At 44.2% G+C, this 13,624-nt stretch overlaps 1 protein-coding gene across 1 annotated transcript; it reads right to left on the minus strand.

The window, feature by feature from the left end:
• Positions 1 to 12,025: 12,025 nt before the first annotated feature.
• LOC307130228 (uncharacterized protein) lies at positions 12,026 to 13,260 on the minus strand. The gene is made up of 3 exons (XM_079823188.1): positions 13,196 to 13,260; positions 12,932 to 13,056; positions 12,026 to 12,777 (listed from the first exon to the last, which is right to left on the minus strand). Exons 1-3 carry the CDS (start codon positions 13,196 to 13,198, stop codon positions 12,168 to 12,170), a joined length of 738 nt encoding a protein of 245 aa, XP_079679314.1. The 5' UTR covers positions 13,199 to 13,260; the 3' UTR covers positions 12,026 to 12,167.
• Positions 13,261 to 13,624: the final 364 nt, after the last annotated feature.

Raw genomic sequence — 13,624 nt, forward strand, 5'->3', positions numbered from 1 at the left:
TCACAATAACTAAATCAGCTTACTATCATCTGAAAAATATTGCAAGAATTAGAAGCTTTATTTCCAGGCAAGACTTAGAGAAACTAGTTCATGCTTTTATCACCAGCAGGGTGGACTATTGTAAAAAAGCCTTCCCAAAAAGACCATTAGACAGCTGCAGCTCATACAGAACGCTGCTGCCAGGATTCTGAGCAGAACCAGAAAATATGACCATATCACACCAGTCCTCAGGTCTTTACACTGGCTTCCAGTTACATTTAGGATCGATTTTAAAGTACTATTACTTGTATTTAAATCACTCAATGACCTAGGACCTCAACACATTGCAGATATGCTGATTAAATACAAACCCAACAGATCATTCAGATCATCAGGATCAAGTCATTTAGAAATACCAAGGGTTCACTCAAAGCAAGGAGAGTCTGCTTTTAGCTATTATGCCAGCCGTAGCTGGAACCAGCTTCCTGAACAGATCAGATGTGCTCCAACAGTAGCCACTTTCAAATCCAGACTCAAAACACATCTGTTCAGCTGTGCATTTACTGAATGAGCTGTGCCACTGTACGTCCGACTGATTGCACCTTATCTTATGCATTTACTCAATGAGCTCTGTGCTTTGTCCGAACTGCTTGCACTTTAATTATGTGTTTCAATTTAACCCTGTTTTATTTTTAGTTTTTAATTATACTTTTTATTTATTATTATTTTTTATTTAGTTAAGGCTGTCTGGGTGAAAGAGGTTGAGAGACGGGGGAGCAATAAATCGAAATCCCTCCGGTGCGAGGACGATCCGTTTAGATCTGCTCTGACGGATAGATCTGTATAGCCTTGGTGGTAAGAGGAAGGACCGTGTAGATCTCTGACGGTCGAAAAAAGTAGAGATAGCCCTGGTGTTCCTGTCCAGGAAGATTTGTCTGTAAGGGTAATGTTTAAATGCACAGTTACCTGACAAATATTTTTTGAGTACTCCCTCCGGTGCGAGGAAGACCCGTTCAGATCTGCTCTGGCGGGTAAAATATCTAGAGAACGCCCTCAAGTTAGGCCAAGAAGATTGGTCTGTAAGGGTACTGTCTAAACGCACAGTTACCTGACAAATATTTTTAAAGGGACCACTTCTGTTGAAGTGGTTGGTCCCAGGCCTTTGAGCAGTCTGGGTAGGACCTCATGCATATGCATTAAGGTTCCTCTTAAGGCTTATAGCTTGGGCCATGATCGTAGGAGATGCTGTCATGTGAATTTGCTTGTTCTAACAGTCACTGCCAGTGGGCAGGCACTCCCCTCAGCATGGCGGCGTGGGTATATCGTTCCCAGTGCGAGTTTCCTTTTCCAAAGGGAATGGCCTCAGGTTACATATGTAACCTATGTTCCCTGAGAACAGGGAACGAGACACTGCGTCGTTTTGCCATGCCTCGGGGCCTGCCTGCCAAACAATGAGATGATAAGTTGAATGTGTGTTTGCAAGGCGCCCTTATATACTTCCAGGTCGCATGTTGATGACATCATGGGCTGTCGCCGGTCAATAGGATTACCGTGATTCGATAGTGATTTCAGACACCTGTCACTCTGTAACATTATATTCACATAGCGTCGTTCCGACGCAGTGTCTCGTTCCCTGTTCTCAGGGAATTACGTGTTTTATATTGTTTAGAAATGGGTAGGTTTAGGGTAGGAGTGGGGTTAGTTGCTCCAAAATATAAAAGTAGCCTATAAATATTTAAAAAATAAAACTCATGTTTGCTTTTACAAATGCAAAGAATTAAATGCGTCTTGATCTGACGCATTGGGCAAACAACTGAAATCTATGGAGTACCCTTTGCGTCGATATAGTGACACCTAGGGGTGCCTTTAGCGTCTTCGTTGTGACGTGAAAGGTACTTGACCATGCTTAAAATTTTGACGCCTTGGGAGTGAGAATGGGTTGGGATTCGGTCTATGGACGGGCCCTGTGCCAAAGAACTTTATCATTTCATATATTTGATACTCCTTGTATACAATCTGTAAATAAATCATATCCATATGTTTTTCTCGCCTCGAGTCTTTCGGGTAGAACATAAGATCTCACAGCGAAGTTAAGGAGTTCATGAGACGTACAACACCTCAACAAACTGCAGTGCATGGATTTGATCCTCTGGGGGGAAAAATATATTCAAGAAATGAGTAGAGAACATCCCAGACTTCACAACTATCCTGGAATGGTGAGTTTAATGATATAAATTATAGTTTATTATAGTGAAGGAGTGTATTATTTTTGTTTGTTTTTTTGTTTGTTTTTTGGCTGTGTCTAAGTGCATAGGAAATTAGATGCACACACACATAGACAGGACTATATGCCGCTTCCAAGGAGGAAAGGGCGTTCAGGTGATCTGTGTTTTGTTTGGCTCATTTGAGTGAAGAGGCCATTTGTTGTTTTCTTTTTTTTTTTTTTTTTTTTTTTTTTACAGGGACAGTGCATATTAATTAACATTTCTGTCAATATGCCAGAGTTAGCCAAAAGGCTATTTTTCACCTGCAGTCCCTAGACAGATGTCATCCTAAAAGAGAGTAAAAAAAAGTTACATTTTACATAACAATATAACAATTACAATACAATTTTAAAAAGTACTAAGTTAAGATGTACAATAAAAACACATCCGACCAACAACAGACAAACAGCAGACAAATACATGAGGACATACACACAACGCAAGAATCAAACAGGAGGCAGCGAAACAGGTCTAGTATTCGGCTAATGTTGACAGCTCTGATTTTCAATTAACCATTTCTTTAACTGAATCTTAAATGTACTATATGTGGTTACGTTTCTGATGTATATGGGGGTTAGGTTCCACTCAGTAGCAGCTCGAACAAAAAAAGCGGTTTGGTCAAATACACTTTTCCTAAAAGGAATAATGCAATCTCCCCTCGCTGCACGTCTGGTTCTGCTATAATCAGCTGTTCGAATATTGACAAACTGGCGTAGAGGAGGGGATGAGAGACCATGAATAATTTTATAGAAAAGACATAAATCTGCAAATTTTACCATGTTTTCCCAGCTGAATAATATGTGTTTTTGTAATATTGGACAATGATGAGAAATGCATGGTTTCGTATCCAATATTTTTACAGTTCGTTTGTAAAGTGATTGAAGAGGTTTCAGAGATGTGACACTAGCTTGTGACCAAATGGGTAAACAATAAGTCATATGTGAGAAGATCATAGAGTGCATGTACATTTTTGCTGCCTGTGTGGACATTTGATGGCGAATGTGTCTAAAGTTACTGAGGTTGAATTTGATTCGATTACAGACCATTTTTACATGAGCTTTAAATGAAAGCTTTGAATCAATTACAACCCCCAGATATTTATAGTCTGACACAATCTGCAGCCTTTCCCCTGAGACAAAGACATCGGGCTCAACACTGAAGTTATTGTTCGACTTGCTGAAAAACATTGCTACAGATTTTGAAGCATTCAACAGCAGGCAAGTACTTTTTAACCATGCTGTGATTTTAACCATGGAATTAGTGAGCTTTTCAGCTACCTGTGAGATATTACTACCATGAACATAGACTACGGTGTCGTCAGCATACATTTGCACAGAAACATCAGGACAGACAGACGGGAGGTCATTTATATAAATTGAGAACAACAAAGGTCCAAGATTTGATCCTTGAGGAAGACCAGTGGACAGACTGAGGGCCGCTGATTTAAATGACTGGACTCTAACATGTTGGGAGCGGTCAGTGAGGTAGGACTCAATCCATTTAAGTGCTTCTGAGGAAAAATTAAAACTGCCTAATTTTGTCAACAAGATTTTATAATTAACAGTGTCAAAAGCCTTCTTGAGATCCAGGAACACAGCACCAACAACGCCACCTCGATCCAACAAAGCTCTGATGTTCCCTTTCGAAAGGGAACTCTCGCTGCGTCTAGCTGACGCTATGGGGAACGCCCTCGGCGTGACTGGTGTCTGAAGCTACTATCGAATCACGGCAAAGTCTTTGACCGACGTCAGCCCATGACGTCATCAACGTGCGACCCGGAAGTATAAAAGGGCGCTGTGCCAACACATACACATCTTTCTCGTCTTCAGGGACTGTCTGTTTGAACTGCTATACGAGTTAAGGTAAAACAAATTCAATTATTAATACACACGAGTGTGTATTTACTGCCTGGGATCAAGAGCATGCACAGTCAAGTTCATTTGAAGTTGTTTGTGTGTGAGTGTGAGCGGTTTTCAATCTGAGATCGCTCCACTCTAGTCTGGCTTTTTTCCTGAGGGAAGAAAGTTTGGCATCTGGGACTGGATGATGCTGTCCCGCTCAAGCTGAGGCTGAGCGTTGGCATACATCATGGGTTCTCAGATGCAGCTCGCCGATCGTCGCGACGATCTGGCGGTTAACGAGACTAAACAGCAAGTGCTCTTAGGGACGGCTGGTGAGAGTGGTACGTTTTACGTTTTCTCCTTGGCCATAAACCATCAGCTCAGATGAGCCTTCCATTCCTTCTTGATCTTCTTACAGAGATTGAGAGGGCATGGAAGAATCCATATTCGACCCAATATTCATCAGCATCAGCGTTTAACTTCGCTGATGTCGAGGGGATAGGGGAATATGGATATGTGTTGAGGCTACCGACTGGCGAGGAAAGTTTGCGGACTTTTCTCGCGTTTCGTGGGCATCAACACTGAGAGCTCAAACTGTGCTTTAATGGCAGGGGCATACACGGCAGCGGGTCAGGCTGGTGCTGCTTTTCACACCATGGCGGTGTTTCAGGCGTACCAGGCGGACCTGCTGGAGGATTTCGACCAGGGGGCCGGGCTGTCCCCTGAGACGGTTGCTGAGCTGCGCCGCACCACAGATCTTGCTCTCCGGGCCACCAAGCAGACTGCTGCTGCCATCGGCCGCTCTATGGCGGCTATGGTGGTCAAGGAGAGGCATCTGTGGCTGAGCCTGGCTGATATCGGGGAGAAAGAGAAAGGCTTTCTCCTCGATTCGCCGGTTTCGCCGACTGAACTTTTCGGCACCTCCGTTGAGGCGGGGGTTGGAAAGTTCAGGGAGGCAAAGGCGCGTTCAGCGGCATTTAAGACATGCATACCGCTGAGATCCGCGCCCCCACCCAGGCAGGCGGGACCTGGTCCTTCACGGTCTGAGGACCGTAGGCAGGACCAGAGGGCTAGCGTCTCCTCTCGTGCCCCCCCCCCTCCGTGGAGGAGCAGGGCACAGAGGAGATGGGATTCCCGGGGGGAAAAAGGATCTGGGGGAGGTGATCCAGGACCAACGCTCTCGGCGTTGGTGATGGATCACTTCCCTTGAGGGTGGTTACATCCTAGCCCTCTCCTTTTTCCTTTTTAATGTCTTTTAATGATTTTTTACCCAGGCACTTCTTACATCAGGCCTGAGGCGGGCCCATGATGAGTAGAACTATGTTCTGACGGCCCGCCCGGACCTGCTCAGTGAGAACGCCCCTTTCAGGCATTCAAGGGCGGTAGAACATGGTGGTGAGAACCGCACAATGAGTCTTCACTCAGCATGCCGCAGGTGAGAGTGGTCATTTTTGTGTATTACACTAAAAATATGTATTTCTTACAGACCCCAGGTTTCCTGTATAGAGTTGGGTACTCATCAACGACTGAACGCTGAGGCGTCAGTTGGGATGTGGATGAAGGAGGCGCGTTGCTGAGGCACCGCCACCGTTGGTAATATGTACCACTTAGATCGGAGGCTCTAGTAAGGCAGGTGCCAATGCTGAGGCATCAAGGTACTGCTAGCCTAGCTGGCTATCAGGTTAAAAAGGGGCAAATACGCTCTCCTGAAGGTCGGCTGTCAATTGTAGGCCTCAGTAGGCCTCTTGAACAAGGCGCGTTTTCAGTTGGAAGGCCTCAACCAGGCCTCACTGGAGGTATGTACCGATGTGCGCATCGGGACAGCTAGCCTGGTGGCTATCAGGTTGTAGGCCTCATCAGGCCTCCCTGAAGGCCCGCTGTTAGTTGTAAGGTCTTATTAGGCCTCCCTGAGGGTGAGCTCTCAGGTTGTGATCACTACCAGAGGCAGGTTGTAGGCCTCATCAGGCCTCCCTGAAGGCCTGCTGTTAACTCTAAGACCTTACTAGGCCTTTCTGAGGGTGAGCTCCCAGATTGTGGTCACTCCCAGAGGCAGGTTGTAGGCCTCATCAGGCCTTCCTGAAGACCTGCTGTTAAATTCTAAGGTAGTAGGCCCCATCAGGCCTCCCTAAGGTGTTCCTGGGATCCAGTCATCTAAAACAGTTAAGCACGAATTGCAAACAGGTAGCAGGCCTCTCCAGGCCTCCCTAAAGGCTGATTATCTGGTAGTAGGCCTCAATAGGCCTCCCTTGAGAGCGAGTTCCTTAATCAGGATGCTCGGATAGCCTGCGTAGCTTGACTGTCGACTAGTAGGCCTCAATAGGCCTCCCTGAGGGTGAGCTCCCAGGTTGTGGTCACTCGAAAGAGGTAGCAGGCCTCTCCAGGCCTCCCTAAAGGCTGATTATCTGGTAGTAGGCCTTAATAGGCCTCCCTTGAGGGCGAGTTCCTTAATCAGGATGCTCGAAAAGCCTGCGTAGCTTGACTGTCGGGTAGTAGGCCTCAATAGGCCTCCCGGAGGGTGAGCTCCCCGATTGTGGTCACTCGAACAAGGTAGTAGGCCCCATCAGGCCTCCCTAAGGTGTTCCTGGCATCCAGTCATCTGATACAGTTAGCACGCATTGCAAACAGGTAGCAGGCCTCTCCAGGCCTCCCTAAAGGCTGGTTATCAGGTAGTAGGCCTTAATAGGCCTCCCTTGAGGGCGAGTTCCTTAATCAGGATGCTCGAAAAGCCTGCGTAGCTTGACTGTCGGGTAGTAGGCCTCAATAGGCCTCCCGGAGGGTGAGCTCCCAGATTGTGGTCACTCGAACAAGGTAGTAGGCCCCATCAGGCCTCCCTAATGTGTTCCTGGGACCCAGTCATTTGAAACAGTTAGCACGTATTGCAAACAGGTAGTAGGCCTCTCCAGGCCTCCCTGAAGGCTGCTTATCAGGTAGTAGGCCTTAATAGGCCTCCCTTGAGGGCGAGTTCCTTAATCAGGATGCTCGAAAAGCCTGCGTAGCTTGACTGTCGAGTCCCAGATGGTGATCACTCGAACGAGGTAGTAGGCCCCATCAGGCCTCCCTGAGGTGTTCCTGGGACCCAGTCATTTAGCACGTATTGCAATCAAGTAGTAGGCCTCTCCAGGCCTCCCTAAAGGCTGGTTATCAGGTAGTAGGCCTTAAATAGGCCTCCCTTGAGGACGGGTTCCTTAAACAGGATGTCCGACTAGCCTGCGTAGCTTGACTGTCAAGTAGTAGGCCTCCATAGGCCTCCTTGAGAAAACAAGGGTAACCTCAGCAGGCGGTATTGCTGTCAGGTAGTAGGCCTCACTAAGGCCTCCCTGAGGACGGAGTCCCGAGCCTGGATGCTTGGGTTTCCAGCATGGCTTGCGGTTAGGTAGTAGGCCTCTATAGGCCTCCCTGGAATACCCGCTATCAAGTAGTAGGCCCACAGGGCCTCCTTGAAGTTGAAGTTCCTGAGCTAGGCACTTTGATTACCAGTTCTCTGTGAGAAATTGTGGTAGTTGGGCCTACAGCTGGAGGTTACTCGCCAGGCAGGCTCAGCTGCTCCCCTCAATGAGGGTCGTCTATGAGTGCTCAGCCGCCTGAGCCTGGTCAGACGGTCGTAGGCCTCTCATGAGGCCTCCCTGTTAGATCAGTCATTAAGGCCCTTTCGGCCTCCCTACTGCTTTGAAACACAAGCACCTGGTAGATCCTTGATTTGAGCAGGCAGACTCCCCTCGATAGCAAGGGTTGAAAAGCACTACGCTGAGTGTTGCTCTCTTGGATAACCCGTCTCTGAGTTCCGGGCTAAGTAAGACTGCCTGTGTTTCAGTCCCTTAGCTTGGACGCCCCTTGGGCACCATCCAGAGGCTCTGTTTGAACAGACAGGGTTGGCTAAACCGAAGTGTCCATAACACTTAGGGCACCAGGTCAGGCCTCCCTGGTGGCACTCGAGAGAACATTTCCCGAGTAGTGACTGGCTGGGGTTCCTTCGGGTCCCCTAGCCACATTCCCTTGAAGGGACCCCTTCTTTGGAAGTAGTGGTCCCGGGCCTTCGAGCTGTCTAGATGGAACTCCACGCAGTGCGTTAGGGTTCCGTTTAGTTGTATAGCTTGGGCTATGACCGTAGGGAGTGCTGTCACTGTCAGCCCAGGACCTGAGGGGGAATCGCTCAGGTTTTTCTATGAATTACTTGAGTTGACAGTTGTCACTGCCAATGGGCAGACACTCCCCTCAGCATGGCGGCGTTGGTATATCGTTCCCCATAGCGTCAGCTAGACGCAGCGAGAGTTCCCTTTCAAAAGGGAACGTCTAAGGTTACGTATGTAACCTCTGTTCCCTGAGAACAGGGAACGAGCGCTGCGTCGCGTTGCCATGCTTCAGGGCCTATCTGCCATACAGTCCCTTCAGACGAGAAGATGTGTATGTGTTGGCACGGCGCCCTTTTATACTTCCGGGTCGCACGTTGATGACGTCATGGGCTGACGTCGGTCAAAGACTTTGCCGTGATTCGATAGTAGCTTCAGACACCAGTCACGCCGAGGGCGTTCCCCATAGCGTCAGCTAGACGCAGCGCTCGTTCCCTGTTATCAGGGAACAGAGGTTACATACGTAACCTTAGACGTTTTCAGTAAGGAAGCAAGTAGCAGTCTCGGTGGAATAATTGGCTCTAAAGCCAAACTGTGGTGGAGAGCGTAGGGTGTGGTATTTAGATGGTTAATAATTTGTTTTGCTATCACTTTCTCAGCAATCTTAGACACTGTAGGCAAAATGCTGATGGGTCTGTAATTTGACATGGAATGAGGATCTCCGCTTTTGAAAATGGGAACAACAACAGCTGATTTCCAAGAGCTTGGAAACATATTTTGTGAAATGGACAGATTAATAATCTTGGTAATGGGGCTTGTGACTGTTGAACTGAGCTCCTTGAGCATCACTGTATCCATGCCAAAAATATCTTTACATCTAGATGGTCTTAGTGATTTGATAGTCTGTACTACCTCTGATTCTGTAATGTTTTTTTAAACTGTAAACTGATTGACTTGTATCTATTGAAGGAGTGTATGTGTTCTCAGGTGTAAAACAGCTTGCTATTTTAGCAACAGAATCAATAAAATAGTAATTGAATGCCTTTGCTATAACCGGAATACTCCTTGTAAATTGTTCATTTATATTAATTTCTAAAATGTTTTGTTCTTTGGGGCGATCACCTGTCATTTTTCTAAGCTGGTTCCATATTATTTTAGCATTTCCATTTGATTTTTCAATTATAGTGAGAAAGAAATCTGCCTTTGCTTTTCTTAACGAACTTACAACTTTATTTCTCAACATGGTGAATCGTCCTCTGTCATGAGTTGATTTAGTTTTATTTGTTATTTTTAGAGCTTGGTCTCATTCTTTCATGAGTTTATCCAGGGTACAGTGTTTTTGTGTTGTTTGTGCTTGATTGTTTGAGTGAATTCTTTAATAGTTCTCTCAAGTGTTTTCAGAAATATTTTGCTGTCTTTTTCATAATCAACAAAAGATAAAATGTCATCCCATTGAATTTGGTTAGCTTCAGCTATAAAGTTTTGATATTTATTTTTTGGAATTGTGATAATTTCTTTTTTTTCTCTCGCACAAGGATGAAAACGTTTTTTGTTAAGCTTTCTAGTGACAAGAGTTAAATTGTGATCTGATAAACCTGTTAACATATTAAAGGATTTTGCAATTCTTTCTGGCCTATTAGTAAATATGAGATCAATTTGTGTCTTGGAAGAGTTTGTTATTCTTGTTGGCCCACGGACAACTTGTGTTAAATCAAACCTGTCAGTGATTTGTTTGAGCTTTTTTCTAGAGGGCTTGTTGCCCAATTGATGTTAAAATCCCCCATAATAATAATTTCTTTATCAAGATTGCTTTCTTTTAAAAGCTTCTCAAAATTTTCATAAAAACTGTTATCTGTAGACGGAGGCCTGTAAATTACAACAAGGGCAAAGGACATTTGTGGAGAAAGGCTAACATTGAGACCTAAACATTCCAATAGGTTACAATTTGACCATTGGATTTTAAGACACTGTAATGTACTTTTTATATAAATCATCACTCCTCCTCCCTTTTTTGATCCCTGTCTGTCTTTCCTGTAGATGTTATAACCAGGAATATTCAGAGCTGCTGATGGTGCATTTTGATTAAGCCAGGTTTCAGATAAGCATAAAAAGTCCAGGTTTGAATCAAGTAACAAATGCTGTATTTGCTCACTCTTACACAGTATGCTTCTAATGTTTAGATGGCCACCTAGAAGACCCTTTGGTTTAGCCTTAGGGTCCCACACTGTTCGCGAATGATTGACAGTCTGAAACACCTCCAATTTCCTGTTCTTTGCAATCCCTGGATTTAGCCATTTTCTGTTTACATTCTGTGTCACCATGGGAACGTGCGAAGCGCTCGCAGAACCACGAAACACGGACGAAAAACAGGATCCACCCGACATCCCTGTAAAGCCATCGCTCCGCAGACTCGTCCCCCGTGAGCCCCTGGAGACACGGCGCAATCCACTCATGCCATTCACGCCGACACCGGGGGCAACAGGCACTCCACCGGCACGAGAACCTTGCGCATGCCGATCCAACACCTCCGACACAGCACCAGCACGACTCCCCAGTGCCCCATCCGCAGTAACACCAAGCGAAGACGATGGACAGGAGAGGTTAGAATATACAGGACTACACTGTAGTGCATCATACAATGGGTATACCTGTAGGACTGTAGTAGCGCGCTCCTCCACAGACCTCTCGTCCGGTGTATCGCGGTGTGTATCCGGTGTATCGCAGAGTGGTCCTGGGCATGGATGTATGTCTCCAGACAATATCAAGCAAATTGTGATGATCAGTGCATTAGTCCATTGTAGACATGAAGTTGTCTTGGTTTTTTTCCGTATTTGTTTGTAGAGCGATGGATAAATGAAGGTCATAGCCAGAAGATATTTCCCATAGCCAATGCTTGGCTTGGCGTTATTGTTTGTTTGTTTATGAAGTAGATCCATACTGCTGAAGTACATTTTTCCATAGAAAAAAAGTTGTTGTTGCCTGTTATCAGCAAGTTTGGAGTCTAAATCAACTTTAGATGGTATAAAACCAACAAACAAGGTGTAAAGTAGGAGAGCTGTGACCACACCTGCCCCACCTGCGGCCATCTTGGATCCCATTCCAAGGCCCCAACGCTCCCCAGCAACATTACAGGTCTTGTGTTACTTGTGTGTGTGTGTGTGTGTGTGGGCCCACATATTAACTGTTACAATAATTTTTTACGTTCTACATTGGTATTTCACACGATTGTTTGTTGTTATTGTTACCAACAAAGTGTATTATGAGGTTGTGTTTCATAAGACTGTGTTTTATGAAACTATCAAATAGGCCTATTTATCAAATTATCAATTTGATTGACCTCTCATGGTATACATTTCATGTAGACTTCATTTGGGTGTGTACAATGCTCATTTACATATAACCAACAACAAAATTTGTTTTCAGTGTGTGCATCCATTCTTTTGAAACACTTTCATCTCATTTGAACAAAACCGTGATAATATTGATAACCGTGATAATTTGGGTCACTATAATCGTGATACACTATAATCGCTACATAAACTCCTCTCCGAGGCATGATGCCAGCACCCACTGTGTCTCTCTGTGTTCACATGACAGCTGCACAAAGCTTGTTTTCTTTCTTGTCAGTAATGTTAACAATGCGCCAGAGTTCTCAAATAAATACTAACACCACCACATTTTTGCATTATGCCTGTAAGTAAGGCCTTCTTATAATCCTCCCTTTTTACCACTGTGAAGCTGCTTTGAAACAATCTGCATTGTAAAAAGCGCTATACAAATAAAGGTAACTTGAGTTTTCTTTTATGACCCACGTGAGTGTGTTTATATGCATTACTGTACTCTCATCTTGAAATAAATCCCAAACACAAAATTTGCCAAGCAGAAGCATTTTATTTGTTGGAGCAGGAAGCAAGAATATTTTTCAAATGCATTTTACTACTTCATCTAAGCATATTGATTTTTAAAACAAAGGATAGTAGATCTTAATACAGAATCACATGGGAAAGAAGTGAATGTTACTGCATTGGACTAACTGTTGTTAACATCTTTTTTGGAGGCAGACAGCGCTCATCTATGGGAGTGTTTCCTTCCCCTTTACAAGCATAACACTCATTCTCACTCACACAGCGGAAGAGAGGAACATGAGCCACAATCTTCTTAAACTCAGTCTGAAGATCTTTTTTAATGTCATACTTCCAGAAATCCTTAAAGACGAAAGCTTTAATTCCATCATGTGCTTTCCAGTTCTTCAGAGCATCTAATATATTGTGACTGCTTGTCGCATTCAGACATGTGTTAACACAGGGAGATTCAAAGGTGTAGAAAACAGAGCAGCCGTCTTTTCTTTTAGTCAGAAGTTTGCTCATGGGTGAGTTGCCAGCAGGATTCAGCAGGCGAGACTCTGAATGCATGTTGTATTTCTTCATTTTCATAGTTCCTGCAGCGATGAGCTCTGAACCTTGATAAAGTGCGTTTGTGTCATCTTTAAAAGCATTTCTCACTTTCTCAGCTTTTTCTTGAGTGAGGAATTTGTTCTGATCAAAGTTCTGTTGACACTGATCCTTCGGCACATTGATGGCAGTTGCGTACTGACGGGGATGTCCATCTTCATCGACTCTCTTATAGCTGGAAAACAAAAAACAAGATCAAGTATTGACTAATGTTTTGAATCCATGACCATTTGACTGACTTCAAGTTTTCATTTCCTCTTTGTTGCTCTACATCCTCCTTGCTGAACTTTAAACTTTGAATTTTTTATAGACACTGGAGACAGGTTTACTTCTGCTCGAAGAAGTTAATAATACGGGCAAGAGTATTGATGTCCACAGTGTCATCTTCAACACTTTCTGTCCAGTCGGGAAGCAGAAAGAGCAGCAGGAGTCCACTCAGAAACACAGGGAACTTCTAAAGGCACAAAACACAACACACACAGAGAAATACAAAACACATTGATTAATATCATGTGCATATTCCTTATGATAGAAAACAAACGAACACCACTTCTATTAATAATAATTGCTAGTAAATCTTGAATGTGACTGACCATGTTTGTTGTTTCAAATCTTCAAGTCCAGAGATGCAGAGAGTCTTCAAAGAAGAAAGAGTGATAAGAGTGAAAGAGGAATGGGGTGGTATTTATTCTGAGTATGGACCTTCCCTCTTCTTGAAAAAAAGAAAAGAAAACTGCCTTGATTTTCCCCAAGAAAATTAGCTAGAAACTGAGAACAACGGTAAATGTGATCGCTCCTTAGAACGCATAGTTAAGTGCTGGTGTTGTCAATCCACCCCCCAATTTTTATTAGTATTATTATTATTTTATTTTTTTTATTATTATATTTATTTTACTTTATTTTTCACAAGCAAACCCTGGTTTTGTAAATTTGTGGTCACATATGTGGATCATGTTCAACCTTGCGATAAATAAATAAATAATCATTAAAAAAAAGAATGCATAGTTAAAAAGTTCAAGAAG

Source organism: Gobio gobio (assembly GCF_949357685.1).
Source record: "Gobio gobio genome assembly, chromosome: 8".
Taxonomy (NCBI): Eukaryota; Metazoa; Chordata; class Actinopteri; order Cypriniformes; family Gobionidae; genus Gobio; species Gobio gobio.